The sequence below is a fragment of the Oryctolagus cuniculus genome, chromosome 21 (assembly GCF_051225735.1).
Source record: "Oryctolagus cuniculus isolate XC-2025 breed Fujian yellow rabbit chromosome 21, ASM5122573v1, whole genome shotgun sequence".
Taxonomy (NCBI): domain Eukaryota; kingdom Metazoa; phylum Chordata; class Mammalia; order Lagomorpha; family Leporidae; genus Oryctolagus; species Oryctolagus cuniculus.
Window position 1 is genome coordinate 17,520,850 of NC_142887.1, and position 24,429 is coordinate 17,545,278.

General features: G+C 59.6%; 1 protein-coding gene across 7 annotated transcripts in view; it reads right to left on the reverse strand.

Annotated features, from left to right (window-relative positions):
• The window catches only part of TESC (tescalcin), a 42,730-nt gene extending 24,061 nt beyond the window's left edge, over window positions 1–18,669 (reverse strand). For 6 of the 7 annotated variants that reach the window (XR_016227218.1, XR_016227219.1, XM_051826638.3 and 3 more), the window contains exon 1: window positions 18,479–18,669. Coding sequence is in view for 4 of the 7 variants with exons in the window: in XM_051826638.3 (XP_051682598.1) it covers window positions 18,479–18,536 (58 nt within the window). In the remaining 3 variants the exon portion in view is untranslated. Of the gene's footprint in view, window positions 1–13,968; window positions 14,091–18,478 lie in introns of those variants that run through there. The other variant, XM_089323242.1, reaches the window with a different exon arrangement.
• Between the last annotated feature and the right edge of the window lie 5,760 nt (window positions 18,670–24,429).

The window sequence follows — 24,429 nt, forward strand, 5'->3', positions numbered from 1 at the left end:
AATAATCATAGCAATTATCTCTCAACTCCATACTGGGATTAAAGACTTTGTTTTCTTTTTTCTTAAAGATTTGTTTATTTATTTGAAAGACAGAGAGGGATAGAGTGAGAGAGAGAGAGAGCGAGCGCGCGCTCTTCCATCCACTGGCCCACAGCGTGCCAGGCTGAAGCCAGGAGCTCCATCCAAGTCTCCTACCGGGTGCAGGGGCCCAAGCACTGGAGCCAGCCGCTGCTGCCTTCCCCGGCGCGTTAGCAGGGAGCTGGGTTAGAAGCCAGGCAGCTGGGACTTGACCTGGAGCTCCGGTAGGTGATGCCACCATGCGGGCCCCTGTGCTTGCTTCTGGTTCATCCGCATTTTCCAGTTTTGCTCTAAAATACAATTTGTATCTATATTAGATAACAGCGTTTTTTAGCATACGGCCTGGTTGTGGATGGCACAGTTGCAGAATCTCCCAAACATTACCCTTAATGACTCACTCCCTGGCCCAGGCCTGCGTCCCACGCAAATCTGCCCTGACTCAACCCTTCCCGTGGCCCTGTGAGGGGCACACTGCCCCCATTTCACAGAAGAGAAAATCAAGGCTCAGAAGGGAGGGAGTCAAGGTCACAAACCCTGCAAGAGGCACAACCACCCTGTGCACTCGGTCTGTCCGGGGGAAAATGTGCAGCTCTGGTTTTGGGGGGTTTTGGTCTGGCTACCCCACGGTGCCTCATTTCCTGGGGTCACAGGAAGTCTGCTGTGCAAGACCACAGATAGCCATCTGTCCGCTGAGAAACACCAATCAGAAGCCACCGCTGGTAAGGACGCATTCCCCCAGCACACGAGGGCGGGCGCAGAGGGCCAGCCTGCCGGCCACACACGATGCATCTGTTTCCATGAAACATCCGGCAAGCAAATCCACGGGGACACAGAGATGACCAGGGCTTGCAGAGGGCTGGGGTGGAGAGACCTAGCAGGAGAACGGGGAGGCCTTGCGGCCGACTTCTCCAAGAGGGATAAAACATGTGACCGACTGTGTGATGGCCACATGCCCCACAGTTATGCAACCACCCACGGAGCACCCTTTCAGCGGGCAGATGTCACGGCGTGTGGATGACATCCCAATAAAGCCACTGAAAAAACTGAGGAAGTTGGCAAGAGCAGGTGTTTGGCCCAGCAGGAGAGCCCGGAGCTGGGACGCCCACATCCTATCCCGGTGCACCTGGGTTTGCGTACTGGCTCTGCCTCTGATTCCAGCTTCCTGCCTAAAAGTTCAACTTGGGGTGGGTGGGGCAGCACCTGAGGGCTCAAGCAGTTGGGCCTCTGCCCCCCTAGTGGGAGACCTGGGTGGAGCTCCCTGATCTCAGGTTCAGCTTGGCCCCGAGCAGGTACTTGGGGCGAAGTTATCAGGTGGGAGCCCAGACTCAAAGATACAAAAGCTTAGACACAAAGTTGCAAACACACTCATGACTATAACAAGAGCAGACACTAAGCGAGCATTTATATGTTCGGGACACCATGTCTTACTCTACGCTTGACAAGACTTAGCTCCCAGATGTTTCTCACCAATCCCATCGGGCAGGTAGGATTCTGTCCCCACTCTAGAGATGGGAACACTGAGACCTGCCCAAGGTCCCAGAGCTAGGAAGATGGGTGTCAGCCATTGCAGATTAGGTTTAGCAAATGAAGAGCTCACAGTCCATTACATCCCAAGTGAATGTGTGCACGTGCATACGCGCGCACGCACACACCCTCTGCCCTGCCTGACTCGACAAAGGCAGAGAATTAGGGAACAACCTCCCACCCCTGGGTCTCTGATTTTAGAAGCCAAAGCACCAGAGGCAAAGAGACGCTCCTATGCCACAGTAACCTGGGGAAAGAATGGTGTTGGAGGAATCAGGGGCTGACTTTCCAAACACTCAGACCCTGGCGGGGGGAGCCGGTTTATAGGTGACCTTAGCCAAAGGCCGAGAAGTGACTGGGGTGCTGATCGGCCTCTGCCTCTTCCGTTTCCCTCCCCTGGGTCCACCCCCACCCCTGCCAACAGGGATGACGTCATGGAAGGGGCCCCGTCACTCCCCTGCAGGGCTCCTGGGACAGAAGCATCTCCTGTTTCCTCGCTGCTCACCTCCGAGACATCTCCAGGCCCCCGTGAGGTCACCGTTGCCATGGGGACAATGGACAGAAACAGGCTTCGGTTCCCGGCAGCTCAGACCACATTTTCTAGCTTTAGATTTCAACCTGAGTGAGACGCGCACCTTCCGCGTGGCCGCTCGGAGTTTACTGGGGCCAACTTTCGGTGGGGGGGATAGGGGTGACACATCACCTGGTCCCAACAGCGTCCACAAGAGAGGATACACCTGTGCTGGCCAACACGGAAGTCACCAGCCACACGCAGCCCCTCAACCTGTGCGAGGTGGCGAGTGCAAAGGGAGGTGCGCCGAGGGCACACCTGGCTAAAGGACTTGGTGCAACAAAGAATGCAGATGTTGCAATACATTTTGTTAAGATTTATTTCTTTGAAAGGCAGAGTTACATAGAAACACAGGCAGAGAGAGAGAGAGGCAGAGAAAGGGGTCTTCCATCAGCTGGTTCACTCTCCAAATGGCCACAATGGCTGGAGCTGGGCAGATCCGGAGCCAGGAGCTTCTTCCGGGTCTCCCACGTGGGTGCAGGGGCCCAAGGACTTGGGCCATCTCCTACTGCTTTCCCAGGCCACAGCAGAGAGCTGGATCAGAAGTGGAGCAGCCGGGACTAGAACCGGCACCCAAATGGGATGCTGGCACTGTAGGCGGCAGCTTTACCCGCTACGCCACAGCACCAGCCCCTCGATACTTTATTTGGGTTCTATGTTGAAACAAAAATATTTTAGATAGTTGGGCTAAATAACTCAATAAATAAAATAAATTAACTCACCTGTTCACTTTTCATGGTGGCTACTAGAGAATTTAGAATTACATTGCAGACGCAGCTAACAGGGAAGGCAGACAACAATGCTTTACATGCTTGTCTTGTACAGTTTTGGGCAACCCAATTTCCAGGAATGAATTCGGAATAATTAAGATGGAGGTACAGGGCCAGCGCTGTGGCGTAATGGGTAAAGACGCCATCTGTAGTGCCGGCATCCCATGTGGGTGCTGGTTCTAGTCCCAGCTGCTCCACTTCTGATCCAGCTCTCTGCTGTGGCCTGGGAAAGCAGTGGAAGATGGCCCAAGTCCTTGGGCCCCTGCACCTGTGTGGGAGACCAGGAAGAAGCTCTTGGTTTTGGATCGGTGCAGCTCTGGCTGTTGTGGCCAATTGGGGAGTGAACCAGCAGATGGAAGACCTCTCTCTCTCTCTCTGCCTCTCCTTCTCTCTGTAGAATTGACTTTCAAATAAATCAACCAATCTTAGACGAAGGTACAAAGATAAACAGGTCAGAGTAAATGTTGTCGCCTGCTTAGAACAGTTTAAAACCTATGGGGGTGGGTGGCAGCGCTGTGGCGCAGAGGGTTAATGCCCTGGCCTGAAGAGCCGGCATCCCATATGGCTACCAGTTCGAGTCCCAGCTGCTCTACTTCCCATCCAGCTCTCTGCTGTGGCCTGGGAAAGCAGTAGAGGATGGCCCAAGTTCTTGGGCCCCTGCACCCATGTAGGAGACCAGGAAGAAGCTCCTGGCTCCTGGCTTCAGGTCGGCGCAGTTCCGGCCATTGTGGCCAAATGGGGAGTGAACCAGCGGATGGAAGACCTCTCTCTGCCTCTCCTCTCCTCTCTACGTGTAACTCTCTCAAGTAAAAAATAAAATAAATCTTTAAAAAAAATAAAACCTATGGGGAAGATGCTAAGTCACGGGAAGCCGGTCCAATTAACCCTGGTATGTGCTGAAATCAGGGTGCTACAGAGCCTTAAAAATCCTCAACACACACCATGGGGGGCAGCTGTTTGTTCACCGCTAAAGGTGCTGGTTCAGGGTGGGCGTGGTGCCACAGCTCTGCTGTCACTTGGGACATCTGCAGCTTATACCAGAGTGCCTGGCTCAAGTCCTGGCTACTGCACTCCACCCAGCCTCCTGCTAATGCACCCTGGGAGGCACAGGTGATGGCTCAGCAGCTTGGGTCCCTGCCACCCACAGGGGAGACCTGGATGGAGCTCCTGGCTTGAACCCGGCCCAATCCCAGCTGTTGCAGGCCTTGGGTGGGGGAGGGGGTGAATCAGCAAATGAAAGATTTGTTTCTCTCTCTCTCTCTGCCTTTCAAATAAAGAAGAAAGGGGCCGGCGCTGTGGCACAGTGGGTAAAGCCACTGCCTGCAGTGCCAGCATCCCATATGGGGGCCGGTTCGAGTCCCGGCTGCTCCACTTCTGATCCAGCTCTCTGCTATGGCCTGGGAAAGCAGTAGAAGATGGCCCAAGTCCTTGGGCCCCTGTACCCACGTGGGAGACCCAGAAGAAGCTGTTGGCTTCTGGCTTTGGATTGGGGCAGCTCTGGCCATTACGGCCAAATGGGGAGTGAACCAGTGGATGGAAGATCTTTCTCCCTCACCTCCCTCTCCGTAACCTGCCTTTCAAATAAATAAAATAAATCTTAAAAAAAGATAAATTTAAGTTGCCAGTTAAGACATCCGCATCAGCGTGCCTGGGTTCAATTCCTGCCAATGCAGATCCTGGGAGGCGACAGTGATGGCTCAACTGGCTGAGCCCCTGCTGCTCACAGGGAGACCCGGATGGAGCTCCCAGCTCCCGCCTGGCCCAGCCACGGCAGCTGCGAGCGTTTGGGGAGCAAGCCAGCAGACAGAAGACCTCTCCTGTGTCTCTCTCCTCTCTGCTACTCTGCCTTTCAAATAAATCCGTGAGAGTTTAAGAAGTGTTTTTAACTTCAATGACTACAATGAAGAGCAGCTGGAACTCGCACACGGCCGGCGGGGGTGTGCAAACAGGGCAGGGTCCATGGGAAAGCAAGAGGGTAGTCCATCAGGCAAAGATCACGCGGCCCAGCGACCTCACTCCAAAGCTCAGACGGAGATGAATGGAACTCGCAGCCAAAGCCTGCATCATGGCAGCTGTCGCGAGGGCGGCCGGGTGGGTGGATAAGGACAGTGCGCTCTGTCCGCCCCGTGAGGCCACCGCTCAAGGGTGAGAATGACCGCAGCTCTGATCCTTGGTGCAGTACGGCTGGACCTTGAACTCATCGCGCGGGGTGAAGACGCCAGACCTGGGGCCACCTGTTAGGGGAGCCACTCATAGGAAGAGGCAGGAGCCGGCGAGGCCCCAGGGACAGAAAGGGAGCGGTGGTTGCCAGGGGCTGCCAGACGCGGGGCGAACAGGAAGCAACAGCTTACACATGTTCTTCTGGGGGTGATAAGATGTCCTAGGATTAGCGATGACCTTTGCACAACTCTGCAAATACACTGAAGGCCACCGAGCTTCATGGGACGGGAGTGAGAGCTCAATGCAAAAGCTGTTCAACCTTGGAGGTGACAGAGCCACTGAAACCAAGGCTTTTCTCAGAGGCTGCCGAGGGAGGGGCCGAGGACGTCCGTGTGTTTGGGTCAGAAGGGAGAGGAGACGGCGCACGCAGGCACGACCTGGAGTAAGCGGCGGCACTGTTCCCTCCGGCCGACGGCTGTGACGTGCAGCCAGGGTCTCCCGTTTACGAAGACACAAACCTGATGGCTTTCAGAATTCCTATTTATTTTTACTTGATTTGAAAGGTAGAAACACAGAAATCTTGCATCCATGGATTCATTCCTCAAATGCCCCAACGGCTGAGGCTGGCCAGGCTCAAAGCCAGGTCTCCCACAGGGGAGGCAGAGACCCAAGGACTTGAGCCATCACCTGCCACCCCCCAGGGTGCACATTAGCAGGGAGCCAAGACCCCGACCAGGCATTCCCACCCAGGGTGTGGGGGGCCCAGGCAGTGTCCTAACTGCTGTGTCAAATAGTCGCCCCAATGGGCTCTGTCCCCAGTGTGCTCAGGGGGTGGGTTCCAGGACCCCAGTCCCTCCCACACCACGGGGCAGTGTTTGCACAGAAGTCACACACACAGCCTCCCACACACGTCCCTCACCTCAAGCTCACTCGTAACCCCTATGACGATGCCCAAGTTACATAAACCCTGTGCTGCATTGTTTAGGGCGTAACGACCAGAAAAAAGCCTGAACACATTCAGTGCAATTTCAAAAAATTTCAGTCCACAGTTGGTCAAACTCCATGAGGGCAGAAGCGACTGCCGTTGACAGAAGGTTTAAGTGCAGTGGGCCTGCCTCGGCCTCCCCCATCAGACTGTGGTGATGAGCCGGCTGCCCTGCTGTCCTGAGCAAAGGGGTCACAGCAGGAGGGAGGCTCACAAGCCAGGGGCCAGAGACCACGCTCAAGAGGAAGAAGGGCCAGGAAAGGGCCCGAAAGCCCCCGGGGTCCGGGCTCCTCCCCCTGCATTGGGAGGCAGCAGCAGGCTGACCTCACCCACGCCCACCATGGCACAGGCGGTACGGCAGCCAGCGGCACGTGAGTCTCCACCTGCGTCTCCACCTGCTCGAGAACCCACGCTGGCTGGGGGGACAGGGGACGACCCAGACAGGTACCGCGGCTGGGCATGCGGACTCGTTCACGGAGTGCTCGCGTCAGCCAGGCAGGAGACAGAGCCCTGTCCCAGCCCGGGAAGGCTCATCCACTCCCTGGGGCCTTGGCTGACAAACACCCTGTCCACTGGCCAAGGAGCACCAGGGCCAGGGAGAGAGCTTCCAGTCCACGGGGATGGGAGTGGCAGGTGTCACCCAGTGGGGTCCCAGGGCCAGAGGGTGGGCAGGGAGGGCAGAGCAAGCAGAGCTGGCAGAGGTGGTGAGCAGGGCTCAGGGAGCCCCAGGGACTTCAGTGCAGGTGGGAAGGGGGCGAGGGAGAAGGCAGGCAAGGGTGGGCAGAGGCCATCATCCCCACAGTCAGGGTCCCTGGGCTTCATCCAGGCTTTCCTGAGGATGCCAGCCAGGAACAAAAGCCAAGCGCCTGGCAACAGATGGAAGGGGACATGGATGATGTCACTGGGAGCCTGCGAGAGGTGACAGGTGCAGCACCCAGGTGAACAGGAGGTGGAGGGGCTCAGCCCAGGGGGCAGCAGTGAGGATGGTGGGAAGCTTGCTGGTTGCTGCCTCCAGGGCTCCCTAAGCTGCCCCACCACCTGCTGTGTTAGCCCAGACACGGGCCCCAGGATACCAAGGGCCACCATCAGGAAGGGGTTGGTGGCTTCCAAGGCCACCCAAGCTCTCCACGGACTGGTCAGGACCCAACTGAGACAGGGTGGAAGTCCCAGGATGCAGAGGTGAGCCAGGCCAGAGAGGGAGGCTCAGTCACAATGTCACTGCCAAGAGATGCCCCTGTGTGCAGTGGACGTCTGGCCAGCAGCAAGGACAACACTTAGGACGTCCATATTTCCTGTTGGAGCGCCTGACTCAAGTCCTGGCTCGGCTTCCGAGTCCAGCTTCCTGCCTGTGGGTATCTCGGGAGGCAGGAGGGGATGGCCGATAGTTGGGTTCCTGCCACCCACACCAGAGACCCAGACACGGTTCCTGGTTCCTGGTTCCTGGTTGCTGGTTCCAGCCCTGGCCATCACAAGCACTTGCGGAATGAACCAGAGGATGGAAGATCTCTGTCTCTGGTTCATAATTAAAAACTTGTTTGTTGTTGCTTAAAGAGAACGAGATGCTGGTTGGATCGCCAGCTTCACATCCTACTAAACCGAGCAAGCCGCTGAACTCCAAGACTGCTTCCTCCTCACAAATACAGAGACAAGACAGCCCCTCCTTCTGAGGATGTGCACGTGACAAGACACAAACTCACAGACATGATTCGGTCACCAGAGCCAGAAGCATCACAGCCGGTGGGTGTACACAATGAAGTGTTACTCAGCAATGAGAAGACACATGGTTCCAACGAGGGCTGTCACACAGATGCAGCTGGAATACACAATGCCAACCAAAGGATGGAAGGCACACAGGCCACCTGGTCTACCTTCCGATCGTGAGAAACACCCTGAACAGGCAAATGCACAGGGATGAGAAGCAGACTCCGGGATGCCAGGGTTTGGGGCAGGAAGGGACAAAGAGTGACCGCCAATGGGGGTTCTTTCCAGGGTGATGAGGATGTCCTGGAAATAGATGTGGTGACGCTGGCACGACACTGCAAACGTGCTCGATGGCACTGAACGGAACACTTAAAATTTTAATCTATATGAAAGGCAGACACAGAGACCTCCCATCCGCTGGTTCACTCCCCAAATGCCCACAACTGCCAGGGCTGGGAACTCCATCCCAACATTGTGAGCCTCCCAGGGGGCACAGTGGCAGGAGGCTAGAATCAGCAATGGAGAGGAAGTAGAACCCAAGTGCTCTATCGTGGGACACAGACATCCCAAATGGTGTCCTAACTGTGCTGCCAGACGCCCGCCCCTGAGCTGTAGAGTTTAAAATGGTCAATTTTATCCCAGTGTTAACAATGAATCACAGTGAGATCCCGGTGGAAAGAAGGGGCCATCAAAGAAAGAGGTACCTTTCTCTGAAGGGAGGAGAGAACGTCCACTGTGATTATGGCCTTGTCTAAATACTGTTGGAGTTTGTGAACTCAAGAGGCTTCTATAGCCTTGGCAGCTCATGACAAGAGCCTCAGGTGATCACTGACGTCATAAATAAGAGTCTCAATTGTTAAAACAACAGGACTCACTGTGCATTTGCTCCCCATGTAGGACCTCTGTCTTTAATGTGTTGTACTATGTGAATTAACGGGAAAACTAGTCTTCAAACAGTACTTCAGGCCAGCGCCGCGGCTCAATAGGCTAATCCTCCACCTGCAGCGCCAGCATCCCATATGGGTGCTGGGTTCTAGTCCTGGCTGCTCCTCTTCCAGGCCAGCTCTCTGCTGTGGCCCAGGAGAGCAGTGGAGGATGGCCCAAGTGCTTGGGCCCTGCACCCGCATGGGAGACGAGGAGAAGCACCTGGCTCCTGGCTTCGGATCAGCGCAGTGCACCGGCTGCAAGGTGCTGGTTATAGCAGCCACTTGGGGGGTGAACCAACGGTAAAGGAAGACCTTTCTCTGTCTCTCTCTCTGTCCACTCTGCATGTCAAAAAATTAAAAAATTAAAAAAAAAAAAACAGTACTTCATACTTTGTGTGTGGGTGCAAACTGTTGAAATATTTACTTAGTATAGAGTTGATTTTCTGTATATAATTAAAAATGAATCTTAATGAAGAATGGGATGGGAGAGGGAGTAGAAGGTGAGATGGTTTGGGGGTGGGAAGAACCACTATAATCCAAAAGTTTTATTTACAAAATTTATATTAAATAAAAGCTTTCTATAAAAATAAATATTTAAAAAAATGAATCACATAAACACTTAGCCTGCGTCTGCTGGGAGCCGCGTGAGGCGCTGGGGTTGCCCGTGGCTCTGACCGTAATGTCCCAAAGCAATCCCATGATGCCATCTGGGCTGTGCAGCTGGCTCCAGACTCAGGAGGGAGGTATCGACTTGTTGTGTGCCACCTGGGCTAGCGCCAAAGCAGTGACTAATCTCAGGCTCCAGGGTGGGGGGACAGACAGGGACTGGGCTCCATGGCTCCCAGGGGCCAGCCCGCCCGGGCCTGCCCTCACGCCTGGCAGGTGCAGAACGTGTCGCGTCTCCGGCTGCTGGCTTCTTCCCTTCACCTTGACCACCACAAGCCAAATGTGCACACATCAAAGACCACGCCCAGCCGCGGGATTTTACAGCAAATGAAGGGACGCATCTGGGTGGAAGTTCTGAACCCCACCCTGCTCTGCAGTGCGGAGCTGTGGCTTCAAGCAGAAAATTGAACCCGCGTTGTCAGTGCAAACCCCGAGGAACGCCCAGGAACAGCTGCCCGGGCCCCGTTGGCACGGAGGTGGCATTTATTTTAATCTCAGGTGCCAAGGGGCTGCTTAGCACCGGTGTGGGATCCTCCAGCGCTCAGCACTGGCGCGGAGGCTGGGTCACAGCGAGTGCACTTCACTTTCAAATACCAGAGAGTTCGCAGGCCGTGGACCGAAAGATACATTTATTTTGGCACAAGCATCATGGAAGCCAGGAATAGTTTTTTCATAACGTGTTTTTTTCCATGAACTTGTCAAAGCCCCTTATGCGCCTGGATTTTTTTTTTTTTTTTTTTTTTTTTGCACTAAAATAAACTTATCTTTGAGTTCCAGTTTCCCACAGACTCTCAAGTTTCCCAGTGGAAGCTCCTCGTGAGCAACGAGGCAGCTGGGAACAGGGCCGAGGGGGCGGGCAGGAGCCCAACACCGCAGCGCGGGCTTCGCTCACCTACGCTCCCCTTCCCACAGGGACGACACCCGCGCGTGTGAGCGCCGACTCGGAGCCGAGCGCCGGGCAGGCAGAGTCTTGTTCAGCCCCGGGCTAACACCGCCTGCCTCCCAGAGGTCGAGTCTGGGGAAAGGTCAGTCGCCCGCCAGTGGTCACAGCGTTACAGGAGGCAGGACTGGGACCGGGGCCGTCGACGCTAGACTCTGTTCTCAGGAGCGTTTGCTGTGCTGCGCCAACACTGGGAGGTGACGAAGCACACACATCATTCACGCAACGAAGGCAGAGGCAGGGGCCTGGCCTAGCAGAAAAGGCACCAGACAGACACCCACGCCCCCACACTGGAGAACCTGGGTTCAATCGCAGGCTCCCGACCCCGGCTCCCTGCTAATGTGCATCCCAAGGGACAGGTGATGGCCTTGGCCCAGCCTCAGCTGAGCCTGTGACTCTCTGCCCCCCTTTTTTTTTTTTTGGACAGGGAGGGGAGGGGAGGGGAGGGGAGAGGGGAAGGGAGGGGAGGGGAGAGGAGAGGAGAGGAGAGGAGAGGAGAGGAGAGGAGAGGAGAGGAGAGGAGAGGAGAGGACAGGAGAGGACAGGAGAGAAAGGTCTTCCTTCCGTTGGTTCACCCCACAAATGGCCACCACGGCTGGTAGCCAGGAGCCAGGCACTTCCTTCTGGTCTCCCATGGAGTGCAGGGCCCAAGGACCTGGGCCATCCTCCACTGCCCTCCCGGGCCACAGCAGAGAGCTGGCCTGGAAGAGGAGCAACTGGGACAGAATCCAGCACCCCAACCGGGACTAGAACCCGGTGTGCCGGCGCCGCAGGCGGAGGATTAGGCCTCTCTGCCTCTCAAAACACAAACACAGATGTCTCCATTTCAATGAAAGGTGTAGGGACATGGAAAGGAAAAAAGCAACAACAATGAAAGGAAAAAAGCAACAATGAATCAACAGAGACTTGGAGAACTGGTGTCCTTCTAGAACTACCCTCAGCCGCAGATTAATTCTGAGGGCAAACCAGCAGAGATGGCTTATCTAAAGGTCGAGGGCCTGTCACGGCGGGGCATTCAGATAAAGAAGTGCAGTTCCTGCTACGTGCACGCAGTCTGCCTTTCCTGCAAGCTCAGGAACCAACGCACAAAACCAGGAAAAGTTTAATGCACGGCTAAGCTTCCAAGGAAGGGGGACCCCCCAGGAGCCAGAAGCAAGGGGGAACTGGGACTCAGCAGGGTGCATGGCAGCTGCTGTGAGAAGGGCCCCAGGGCCGGCGCTGCGACACAGCGGGCTAAAGCCCCCCAGTCTGCAATCCCACATGGCTGCTGGTTCGAGTCCCGGCTGCTCCACTTCTGATCCAGCTCCCCGCAGTGGCCTGGGAAAGCAGAAGATGGCCCAGGTGCTTGGGCCCCTGCCCCTGTGTGTAAGACCCCGAAGAGGCTCCTGGCTTTGGATCAGCCCAGCTCTGGCCGTTGCAGGCATTTAGGGGGGTGAACCAGCAGATGGACGACCTCTCGGTCTCTCTCTACCTCTGCCTCTCTATAACTTTCAAAAAATAAATATTAAAAAAAAAAAAAAAACCAGAAAGAAAGGGGTCCAGGGGCATCAGATGTCCTGGGCTCTGGGAGCTAAGGTGGAGGCTGAGGAGTGGCAGTGGCCTTGAACCTGTGTGAGCTGCAACTCCTAGGAGAAGCCGCAACAGCAAAGACAGTTCCCTGTGTGAAACAGACAAGAACTGTTTTTCTACCATCCCAGAAACCACCAGGAGCTAAGGGAGGTGGCAGGGTGCAGGGGAAGCAGCTGAGCCTGTGGTAGACTTGGGGCAGGCATTGTGGCACAACGGGTTAGGCTACCACCATGGCATTCCACCCGAGCGTCAGTTCAGGCTCCGGCTGCTCCACTCCCAGATCCAGCTCCCTGCTAAGGTGCCTGGGAACGCAGCAGAAGATGGCCCAAGACCTGGAGCCCCTGCCACCCACACAGGAGACCCTGCTGTGGTTCGGGGCTTCAGCCTGACCCAGGCCTGTCTACTGTGGCCTGTGAAGGTGTTAGATCTGTTTAACTCTGCCTTTCAAATGCAGTAAGTGAATCTTAGAGACTTGTAGGCTCATTGAAAATGGAATGAATTACTACACAAAGTCCTAGAAAGTCCTTACACAGGAGTTAAGCGGCCGGCCAAACAAAACAATTAGTTCAGGGCCTGTGTAGTTGTGCAGCAGGTAAAGCCGCCATCTGCAATGCTGGCATCCCATAGGGGTATCGGTTCACGTCCCAGCCGCTCCACTTCCTATCCAGCTCCATGCTAACTGCTGGGGAAAGGCAGCGGAAGACGGCCCAGGTACGCTCCTGTGGGAGACCCGGAAGAAACTCCTGGCCCCCGGCTTCAGCCTGGCCCAACCCAGGCCATTGCAGCCATCTGGGAGTGAACCAGCGGATGGAAGACCTCTGCCTCTCCTTCTCTGTGTAACTCCGACTCCTGCCAACTGCCACTGAGCACTTACACCGCGTTAAGCGCTTTACCCACCCTCAATCCTCACCACAAACGCGTCACAGCATCTACTTCAGGGCCCATTTTACAGATGGGGAAAGCAAGGCTCAGGGAGGCAGAGTCCCTTGTCTGGACAGTAACAGGCAGAGCCACGTCAACTGCACCTGCTGACAAGGACCAAAGCCAGGCCGCCTGCCACTGTGAGGCCCCAGGGACGCAGGCGAGGGCGAGGCAGGCGAGGGTGAGGCAAGCGAGGCCTTAGACCCGCGGGGCAGGCGAGGCCTGGAAGGGCTAGGCACTCACTCAGGGGTCTGTGGTTAGGGGGCTTGGGGACCCCCTGCCAGCGTCAGCACACGGGCCAGGTTGTCCAGCCAGGCCACCCTCGGGAGTAAGCCGCCGCCTCCTTCCTGGTCCCAAACCTCAGTGCTGATGTCTCCTGAGCGCTCCCCTCACCTCCCAGGGAGCTGTGCCCAGACCAGAAGCCCTGCAGAGGTCACCCCGTGGGGACAACAAAGAGCCTTTCTGTCCTGGTGCTTAAGGTGACCTTCTGCTTTCTGAACCAGTAATTAAGGGAGAGCAGGCGGCCGGCTGGCTGGCAGGCCTGGGGCGGCCGGGCACCTCCCTGCCCCGCCCCCCCCGTCTCACGCAGCCCCACCGGCGTGGGCAGGAGGCGCCCTGTCCCCTTCCCAAGGTGGCGGGCGCTCCGGAGCTCCTGCACCTGCCTCCCCGCTGGGGGTGGCAGACACCGACGCACCCCATCAACAACACGTGAAGTGTCGTGTGGGTAGCGCCGGGCACTGCTTCCAGTCCTTGCTGCTTTCTGGAGACCCCAGACTCACAACCACAGCCCCGGCCAGTGTGGGGGCTGGGGCACAAAGATGATGGACGTGACGGCATCCAATCATGACCGAGCCACGGAGCTGGGGAGGCCGGGAGTGCAGTGCCGCCGCCCGCCTTCATTCACAGACCCTTCCAGGACAGATGGGAGCCCCCCCCTAAGGCCCTGGGGAACGCGGGGGCAGTGGCACATCCCTGCCTCTTCCTCCCAGTCATGCTCCCCCCTCCCCCGACACAGCCTCCCACGGAGCATGCGCGTCCCGGGGCAAGTTCTAGAACTTTCTACATCACCTTGAACCAACCCTCTCTGTCTGCAGACCCCACTTTATCTACAAGCTGCACAACATCCCAAATGACACCCTGGGGCGCCACGACCTCACCCAGATAACGGGCTCCGCCTCTTGCCCCCTCCGTCTGTGCCGTGTGACAGCTCTGGGCTCTCTGCACTTGAAAACCTCACCGGCAGGTCTGGTCTTTGCATTCTGGTTCCACACTCGGCGTCTGAGTGACCCTTGCTGTCATCTGCGAGCTGGCGACAGTGACACGCCTGCCCTCAAGTGCTTGGTCCCCTGCCACCACCCACATGGGAGACCTGGACGGAGTCTCCGGCTTCTGTCAGGCCCAGCGGTGGGCACGCGGGAGGCGGGGCAGCGGATGGGAGCTCTCTCTAGGTCTGGGGTCTCTCTGCCTCTCAGGTTAAAAGGTGTGGGTGGGGCAGGGTGGGGACGTGGGAGGCCACAGCTGCTGCAGGGCAACAGGGAGGGAGCCGGCAGGTCCGGCCAGCTGGCTCTTTTGCCCTTCCTGCTTTGCGGGACAGCACTGAAGCGAGGGGCCGGCCGGCCAGCCAGCCCTTGTCCCCAGCAGAGCATCTGCTATGCCACCCACTCGAGCCCAAGCCTTCGGTCCCCTGGTCTCCAGGGCCTGCGAGAGGGCCCAGGCTGCGCTCTGCCCACGACTAGAATCCCACACACAGACTCAGGCCAGCCCCCCTGCCATCCCAGCTACCCAGCCCCCCAGCCATCCCAGCTACCCACCCTCCCTTGGCCTCTGCCACCCCTACACACACAGTGGGAGGCTTGGATGAGACCACGCATGAACAGAACCCCGGCTACTTCCCACCATTAGCCTGTGGCTCGGGCAAGTCCCCTCCTCTCTCGGGCCTCAGTCTCCCCATCTGTAAGATGGGAAAGGCAGCGCTCCTGGGAGCATTGCAGGAGCCCCTGCAGGGGAACCGCCTGGCTCAGCTCCACGTTTGGCAAGAGACGCTCCCAACAAACAGGAGCCATTACTACCCCCAGTCTGAGCGCTCCATCTGCAAATTATTTTCTTTCTCTTTCAGGAAGCTTCTCTCCTCGACGCAGACCTGCCTGTTGGAACGGTTTTGCAGAAGGGGGCGGGGTGGCCCCCTGAAGCCATTTTTCTTATTTTTTTCAAACTGCAGGAACAGGTGCAGATGAGGAGGTGGGGGGTGGGGGCAGGAAGTGCGGCCACCGCACAGTGGTCAAGGGGAACCCACTGGCGAGTGATCCCCAAGGCCCCGTCTTCCTCCAGGGCTCACTGCACACCCGGCCCCGTGCCTGCGTGGGACAGGCAGGCTCAGACACAGCCACACGCCCGCCAGCAGGATGCCCACGCTGTCGTGAACCACACGGTGGGGTGCACTTTCCTGGCTCAGCAAACATGCCTGGGGACGCTTAGTTAGGCTTCCCATCAGTCAGTGAGACTCCAGCAGGCGAGGGGGAGGGAGTGGGCGGCAGGCCGGTGGGTGCCCCTGCGTGGGCGAGCCACTGCTCGGCCCTATTTCTGGTGAGGCTGGTGAGGCTGGCTCCACGATGAAGCCAGGGGGGCCCAGCATGCGTGGAGGGGGGTGCCCAGGTGCACAGCCAGACGAGGGCAGCTGTGGGATGCAGCTCGTGAGCAATGCTTTGTGGGGTGGGGGTGGGGGACGTTTGGCACAGCAGCTAAGACCCCGCTTGGAAAGCCCACACCCCACATCAAAGCGCCTGGTCCGAGCCCCGGCTCTGTTTGGTTTCAGAAGGAGGGAGGCGGCACATGATGGTTCAAGCACTCCGAGGGCCCAGGTTGAGACCAAGGCTCCTGGCTTGGGCCTGGCCCAGCCCTTGGCTGTCGCGGGTATCTGCGGAGTGGGCCAGCAGACGGTGGGGACGAACAGGTTCTCTCTGTTCCCAGGGAGCAGGGATTCAAGGGAGTGGGGGCGGGGGACGAGGCCGGCCAGTCTGCCGGAGCCCTGGACGTGGGCATGCGCCCCGGGAGGCTGGGGGCCGGCAGCCAGGGCAGCACCGGCAGCTTTGTAAGGAGTCAGGTTAAGAGGAAACTTCTGGAATCTTACCCTGGGGGGGGGGCTCGGGAGGGGCCTGCAGGGAACACGGAACTGCACCCGTTGTAAGGATGGCAGCGCTGCGGGCAGGGGACCAGAGAATGACCGCAGGCTTGCCCAGCCCTCCTGGGTTCCCAGACAGCAGAGGTGCAGGGACCGGGAGAAAGTGGGGGTAGGGATCCTACAGGCCCCAGCTCCTCTGGGTGCCCGCCAGCTGTGAGGCCGCACCCCCTGGCTCTATCCCCCCGAGCCTCAGTTGTCTCATCTGTGAAATGGCTGTGCTCCTGAGAAGAAGGGAAGGCTGCCCCCAGGGTGCGCAGGGAGGGGCCTGCGGGAGGCCAGGGCAGGGACTGTCCTCAGGGACGCTTGCCAAGGACGCCCAGGAACGGCCCTGTTCCTGGATCCGCAGGCTGACACCCCCGGCCGACCGTAACCACACCACGTCCCCGCAGCGGGCACCCCGAGGTCGCGCAGCCGGGAAGGATCCCAGACGCCACGGGGCATGCAGCCAGCGGCACCCCACACTTCCCCAGCTCTGCTCCGAGGCCTCCGCGCCAGCCTAACTCCCCGTTACTGCGCCCATTTCCTGTCAAGGCAACTGAGGGCCCACCCGTGACTTGCCCAGGGCCATGCACCTAGTGAGACCCAGGAGGGCAGGATATTGCCACAACCTGAGCCCTGGTCCTGTCTCCCACAATCCTCACTTCCTGTCACCAACGCAATCCTGCCTGCCTTGGTCCTATCACGGCTGCCTCCTCCAAGAAGCCCTCCGAGTGGACCCTGACAAAATTCACTTCCTCCCTGCTCCCCACACTCCGTCCACAGCACAGAGCACTCATGGGCTGACACTGGCGAGGTGTCGCCCCTCAGAACATCAGCCCCTACGGGTCACTTCTGAACCTCCAGCCCCGGGTGGGTCAATATTTACTGGACAGGCACAAGTGCTCCTGGGGGGTGAAATCTGAGCTCTGGGCGGCAAGACGCGAAACCACACTGCAGGAGAAGGAAAGCCACAGAGCAGGGGCCCAGCCTCTGCCATCCCTGCAGGACGCTGGCCCCAGGAAACCCACACCGTCCCTGCCCCTCTGTGCTCCCCGCCCCTGTCAAAGCCAGCAGCAGGTGGAATTCCCGCAGCCCAGCCCGGCAGCTGGGAGCCCTCCCCAGCCACCTCCAGGCAGCAGGAGGCACCCGGGCAGGACCCGGCCGGGGGCTGCCACCCTCCTGGCTCCAGCAGCCTCCGCATGGGCATCGAGGGGCACAGAACTTCGCGAAGTCAGCGGCTCCTGCGGCTCAAAATGCAAGCAACGCGGCGGGCAGTGGGGGAGCCCGGCGGCTTCACCCCTTCCGCAGGCAAGTACCCAGGGTGTGTGTGGCTGCCAGCCTCACGGAGCCACCCCCACGCACGCGGTGAGCCCACACTGCTCTCTCGCTCGCTTGCTTTTCACGGAACAAGACGCCCACCGAGCCACAGACCCACAGCACACCTCCCCTCCGCCGGCTGGGGGCCGTTCTAGATCTGTGCATGGAAAATGCATCCCGGGAAGCGGGGTTCGCGTGCACGTGTTCCCCCCCTTCCCTCTCTCTCCCCCACTCCGGCTACTGCGGGCTTTCTGCCATGTCCCCACCAGACCCCTGCAAAGTGGTGCTGAGAGGGGGCTCAGCGCTCCCGGGGGTGCCGCTCCTGCGCCCTGGGAGCCAGCGCCCGCCCCGCCCCGGGTGCAGCTCCCCGATCTCATCGCCCACGGCACACACAACCAAAGTGAGCAGAGAGGTACAGGGACCAGCCCAAGGTCACACGGCGCGGGGCGCGGAGCCGCCAGGGTTCAAGGGTTCGCCAAGGCCACTCTGCCCACAACCCCGACCTCCAGTGCTCGCCCCCTCCCCACCTGCAGCGCCCCCCAACCCCGGGCGGAACCCAGCCCGGCTGAACTCGGGCGCCCAGCCGCTTCCTGCCGTCACTTCCCTGCGGGCGCCCCGCCCCGGCCGGGATGCGGGGCGCGCAGCCTCTGCGGTCCCGGGAGTCTGAGCGAGCTCGGAGGGGGACGCGGGGCGCCCGGCCAAGTGTTCCGCGGGCGCTGTCTCGCTGCGGCCCCACGGAGAGCCGCGGGGGGTGGCCCACCCGAGCCCACGTCGCGGACGGGAGGGCGGGGGGAAGTGCAGAGACCCCGAACCTCCCGCCTAAGGTCACACAGGCGGGGAGCGCCAGAGCCCGGCTCTCGCCCAGACCCGGCCGATTTCAAAACTTTCCGCCCCCGCGCGCCACGAACCCAAACGACTCGCAGGTGCGCGGCGCGCTCCAGGTGCACGGCCCCCGCGCTCGCTCTCCGGGCCCGGGGCGCCGCCCCGCACGGGGGCCGCCTGGGCCCTGCCCCTCCCCACCCCGCAATCCCCGGCAACTCCCGGGCTGAGCGGCCGCAGCCCGCAAAGTGGCCGGCGGGGACCCATTCGAAAGACGGGGAGACTGAGGCGCAGAGAGGGCCAGCCACCGGCCCAAGGTCACACCGCGCGGCCGCCGAGCCGGGGTCCCCGCGCCGCCCCCCTGGGGTACTCACAGCCGGTCTTGCCCTGGAGCTCTCGCACCTCCTCGGACGCGGAGTGGGCAGCCCCCATGGTGCCGGCGGCGGGGACCCCCGGGGCGCGTGTCCCTCGCAGGCCCCGGGCTGTCTCGGCTGCGCAGCGGCCGCTCCGGCCTCGGGTCCACGGCGGGTCGGGAAGCCGGGGACGCCTCGGAGCCTCGGGTTCCGCGTGGGGCCCGAGCTCGGCCTCATATAGCGGCGGCGGGAGCGCGCCGCGGTCCTAGCGCACGCCGGCTTCGCGCACTGCGGGGCGTGGGCAGCGCCCCGCCCCGGGCGCCGGAAGCCTCGGGGAGGGGGCCCGGGAGCCCTCGGCTGCGTTCCCAGGTGCCCGGGGCAGCGGGCACGGGCACGCGCGTCGTGCCTCTCCCCTCCTGCGCCCCTCCCGGCTCTGGATAGAAGCAGGTGCAAGCCAAGCTGGGTGTGCGTCGGAGGACTCAGACCTGAGCGACATCCACGCCCACCCCCGTCGCGGATCTCGGATCTCGGGAGGGAAAACCCTGGGGGGATAGCGGGGTCTGCGCGCATTAGCTAGCTCTATGGGAAGCACTGGGAATAACCATCCTATTCGATATTCGAATGAGTGCCACCTGCTCTTGGCCAATTCTGAGAAAGACCCTATCCCCTTCCCCAGCACCTTTTCTAGGTGAGCACGCCCACGTGACAGTCTTTTCTCCCCACCCACCAGCTGCTGGAGAGGAAGCCGCGTGGGTGGTCCGAAGGCCCGGCCTGGTTGTTCTGCCTCTAGAACTCCAGGCTGGGTGATGCAGGCCTGGCCTGCCAGCTGTCTCACCACCATCCCGCTTCCTTGACATGGACTTAGGTTAATGAGTCGCCCACACACTACCGCAGGTGGCTGACCCTCACAAGCAGGCGCTGATGTGCAGGGAGCCCCGGGAGTCTGGGCGGACATTCAAAGTCCTGACTTTGAGCCCAGGCTTGGCGACACCACCGTCAGTGACTGGTGCACGCTTCCTGTCTGCCCGGGGGGGCCAGGTTCAGTGCTAGGTGCTGCGGTTGGGCCTCGAGTTCCCCTCCGTGAGTTTCCCAGGATGCTGGAGAGGGGGCTGCTGTGGACTGGTTGTCCATTCCTGCAGCCCACAGGACCCAGCCTGGGTCCTGGCCATTTCTGGATGCCTTCCAGAGCCACCTGGGGGGCCCTGTACCCTACCAGGGCAGCCCTGGGAAATGCAGGTTCTCATTTAAGATCCCAGAGCAGCGCCTGGAATCTGCATTTCCCAGCACCCTCGGGGTGCAGAGACCTGGCTTTGCAGAGGAATGTTGGCCATGGGGCGTGGGCTGGTCTGAGAGGCCTGGAGAGCTGGCCCCAAGTCCCCCTTCCATGTCAGAGGATTCTAGGAAGCCAGACAGACAGCTGGGGCCAGGGAAGGAGTCCCCAAGTCCAAGTCCACTGAACCAGTCTGTGACAACTGCTGGGACCAGTTATTCCAAGTTCAAATACCAGCTCCTGGCCTTTTCCTTTTTTTTTTTTTTTTTTTTTTTTTGTCCCATTTTTTTATTAGAGAGAGAGAGAGGGAAATCTCCCATCTGCTGGTTCAACCTCCCGAATGCCTGCAACAGCTAGGGCCGAGCCAGGCTGAGCCAGGAGCCTGCAACTCCTCCCAGTCCTCCATGTCATTGGTAGGGAATCACCTCCTTGAGCCATCACCTGCTGCTTAGCTGTGCATTCCCAGGAACCTGGCTGGGCTCGAACTCAGACACTCAGGAGTCCCAAGCAGCGCCTAAGCTGCTATGCCAACTGCTCGCCCCTCGCTCCTGGAGCCCCGGCGGGTGCCGATGTGTGTGACGGTGAGAGGGGCTCGTGGCTTCTCCCCACCTCTCCCATGGAGGGTTTCACTGGATCACCTGGCTACAGGGACCTGCTGGCCAACCGCGAGCTCCCAGACAGGTCCTTGCACCTGTTCCTTCTGCCTGGAACCGCCTTCCTTTCCTCTCTCTGCCCAGGCTCCCATCAGTCCTTGGGGTCCTCAGCTGCACGCTGTGCCTGCTGCTGGGCAAGCCCCCGTCTGCAGCCAGCAGGAAGCTGGGGCAGAGGAAGTCTTGGGCGTGATGACCAGGGGGGATGTTTCCTAATTGCAGGGTGTGGAGAAATCATCACAAGCATCCCGGGACAGCAAGAGCGAGGGGAGCCAAGGCCCCGGTGTGTGCCTTCTGCACGTGTTCGTTTGTTGCATGCTTACTGAGGGACTGCTGCGTTCTGCGCCCAGGCCACGTGCTGAAGCCACAGCCAGGGCTGAAGAAGTCCTGTTGGAGTAGGGAGACGGGTGCACGGGCAGTGACCACACGGACGGGAAAACAAGGGCTGGCGCGGGCTCTCCTGGGGCCCCTGCAGATCTGGAATCCCCAAGGCAAAGCAGCCCCTGCACAGAGGCTGGGCTCCCTCCCCAGCCACAGCCACGTGCCAGGGGCCCGGCTGCCTCCGGGGGGGCTGCAGCGCCCACCCAGGGTCTGCCCTCCTCCCTGGCGGTGATGCCCACGCGGCAGGGCTCTCACCACATGAAGCCGTCTGCTGCTGCTGCTGCTGCAGCCACTGGTCCAGACGTCATTCAGTCTGGCCACAGGCTCCGTGGGCGGCGTCAACAGAGCGGGAACAAGCCTGCAGCTCCGCGTGGGGCTTGTTGTCTGAAGCTCTGTGGTTGGGGGGGGGGGCTCGGTGGGGTGAGCTCTCCTCCCATAACACAGCCTGTCCTTGCTTCCGAGGCCTGGGAGACAGTTGAGTCACCAGGCACCTGCCTCTCCTCTCCTGGCTGATTCAAAGCAGCGGCTGTCATTCACGTGGCTGGGACCTGTGACGCCACCCAAGGCCGCAGAGCCCAGACACTCAGTCCTCCCGCCTCCCTGTTAGCGGGGCTGTGGGACCCCATTTGGGCGAGGGACTTTGCCTGCCTGAGTGAGCCTCAGCTGTCCCCACCTGTGTAACAGCAGTCACAGGGTGCCCTCCTCAAGCGGGTGCAGATTTGTCAAGCGCTGGAAACAGGGTCCCACAGAGCTAAGCGCTGTCCTGCCTTGTGCACTGAGCAGGCTCTTGGCAAAGAGTAGGAGGAAGGTACATCCCGGTCTGCAACCTTTGCCACGTCAGTGGTGCAAATATTCCCGCCACGGTCCATTTCAAGCGACCGGTAATCTAACAAAGGGCTTGCAAAGTTCCTCAATGTTGCACAGCTGTTTGCTTGTGCAAACAGCTCAGGGGTCCGAGGGTCTGGAAGGAAGAGGTGTGAAGGGACCAGCAAGATACATGAGCAGGTACTGGCCGCTGTAGCATCGCGGATGAGAAGCGCTCAACAGACACATCTGCTGGTGGGAAAAGCACAGCGCGCAGAATGGGCTCTGGGTCCATCAGAGGGCAGCCTCAAAGCTGTCCAAACAGCAGGTTCTGTAATTCACCCGTCCCTTCTGCACTTCGGGGCGGGGCGGGGGGGGGGGTAATGCCCACGGAGCATTGACGTTCTAGGAGCAGCAAGATCTTAATCCTTGAGCCCTGACTCCAGGAAATTTTAAAGGGCGCCCCCCCACCCCACTGTGGCAAGCAGGTTTAGCCTCTGCTTGGGATGCCTGGACCCCATACCAGGGTGCTGGTTCAAGTTGCAGTCACTCAGCTTGGGATCCAGCTTCCAGCTCCCAGGAAGGCAGTGGCAAAGTGGCCCAAGTACTTGGGCTCCCGCCACCCACGAGGGAGACCTGGATGGAATCCCTGGATCCTGGCTTTGCTCTGGCCCAGCCCTGTTTGTTGCAAGCATTTGAGGAGTGGACCAGCAGATGGAAGACCTCTCTCTCTCTCTCTCTTTCTCTCTCTCTGCCTTTCAAATAAATAAAACAAATCCTTTTGTAAACAAGAACAAGAAATTTCGAGGACTCCAAGTGCCATCTCGATTGAGCTCCACCCTAGAGAAGCCCACACCTAAACCACATCCAAGAACGATCAGTGACTGTTGATGAAACACCTGCCGCCCAGGGCGGGAGACCCTGCAGGTGCATTTCTGCCCACACCGCGCGGGCAGCGTCTCTCAGGACCTCCTGCACCTTGACCTCTTGGTGCTGGTGCCGATGGCGTCAGTGTCCCCACCCTCGGTCGGCACTCTGAAGTTGTCCTTCCGGGCATCTTATAAGCACTCCTTCCTCCTCGGACACGTGCCCATCTGACCTTTCAGCTGCTGTGGGGGATGGATTGGGATCAGGGCCGGATCCAGGCTCTGCCATTCCCCGGTTGTGTGCCCTTGGCTTGGTTACCAAGGGCTGCCGACCTTGCTGTCCTCATCTGTAGAATGGGCATCTAGTGGTGGGGAGGTGGCTGGCACCCGGAGGTGTGGCCTGGGGGTGGGAGTGGGGGGGTACCCAGGACTTTCTCAGCAGCCTGCCTGCCCTGTTCTGATTCCTAGTGAGACAAACAAGTGGCACTCACACTGGAACCCTGTCCAGTCTCTGGTCTCAGGAATTTCAGAATAGCAGTTCCTGCTCTTCATTCTCCGAGAGCTTTTGGCTCGACCCTGGGTTGGATAACGGAAGTCCTCCGGTGGCCCGGGATGAGGCCCCCTGGACGTCTACCCGAGCTCCTCGGGACAGAGATAGAGATGTGCCTGCTGCCCTTCTTGGGTCGCCCGACCGCTGCTGCCACCGGCGTCTTTGTCTCAACCTCCGGCTGGGGCCCAGTGCCCAGACCTCAGGGGACGTAGCTCCATGGGAGGCCAGACTGGCTGTCTAAAAATAGGAAGGAGACTGGAGCTCTTCGAGAAGGGCAGGGTTTCTATTATTTATTTAGTGACCAGTTCCTGCAACCCGCAGAGGGCAGGCAGAGGCTTGTCCCTGGATGGGCTTCAAGCTCTTTGCATTGTTGTCCACGAAACAAACTTATCGGGGAGCTGATGGGTGGCAGGGGCGCAAAATCTATTTAACTGCACCATCCCTTTATATGGAGCTAGCTTTGGGGGCACGTGCAGTGGGGGGGGGGGCGGGGGATGAAGAGGCTGTGAGTGGGTCTCCTACAACCTGCTCTCCCCCAGGAGGGGACTCCATGCCTTGGGGGGGACCCCACCCCATTCAACAGGGTGGTTTGTCAAACGTAGCTGGGAGCGACGGCCGCGGCCTCTGTATCGGAACTCCCGGGAACAGCTGTTCTAAGCACGAGCAGCTGAACCTGGAGACGCCACACTGGAGCCCCACTTGGCTCCTCATCAGTGGTTCTCGAATGGCTCTGTGCCTCAGGATTGACTTCTCCTGTAAGAGGAGGGGCCCAGGAATCTGCATTTTACCCCCCCCCCCCCCCGCCCACTGATTCCGCAACAGGCCCTGAGGACCACAAAGAAGGAAGCTGGCACCACCCCAGATGCCTGGGGGCTGGAAATAGGAACCTGGGTGCGGGCAAGCCCCCTCCCCCATCCTTTCATAAAATGCGTGGCACACCGCTGTCCAGACCGCCTGGACCAAGGTGTCCCTGGGCACCTGCAGGGAGGGATCCCGCAGGGCCGCCTCTGTGGCCGCAAATGGGCAGAGACGACGCGGGAAAGCCAGGGCCCAGCATGGTCTTTGCCATCACAATGTCCCTTCACCTGCCTGCAGGGTGCTAGGGGGTGACTGGGCAGGGATGGCACACTCTGCTCCTTCCAGGGACACCAGCTACCCTGCAGGAGGACACGACAGCCAGCAGGGCGGTTTTGCCACCTCCTTCATCCGGGCCTCCCCAGCCAGGGAGGCCGGGCTGGGGGCGGGGCAGGCCTGGCCACCTCCTCTCCTCCCTCCCTGGCTTCTCTCCAGGGAGGGCTGCAAGCCCCAGCGAGACCCACCTGGCTGAGTGCTTGCCGGGCAGGAAGGATAAATACACACTGGGGATCGAGCTGGTGCAGTGGATAATTAGGAAAGGAGGCAGCAGGCACCTTCTCTCTGGGTCACCTGGGATGCAGGCGGCAGGGGGCGGT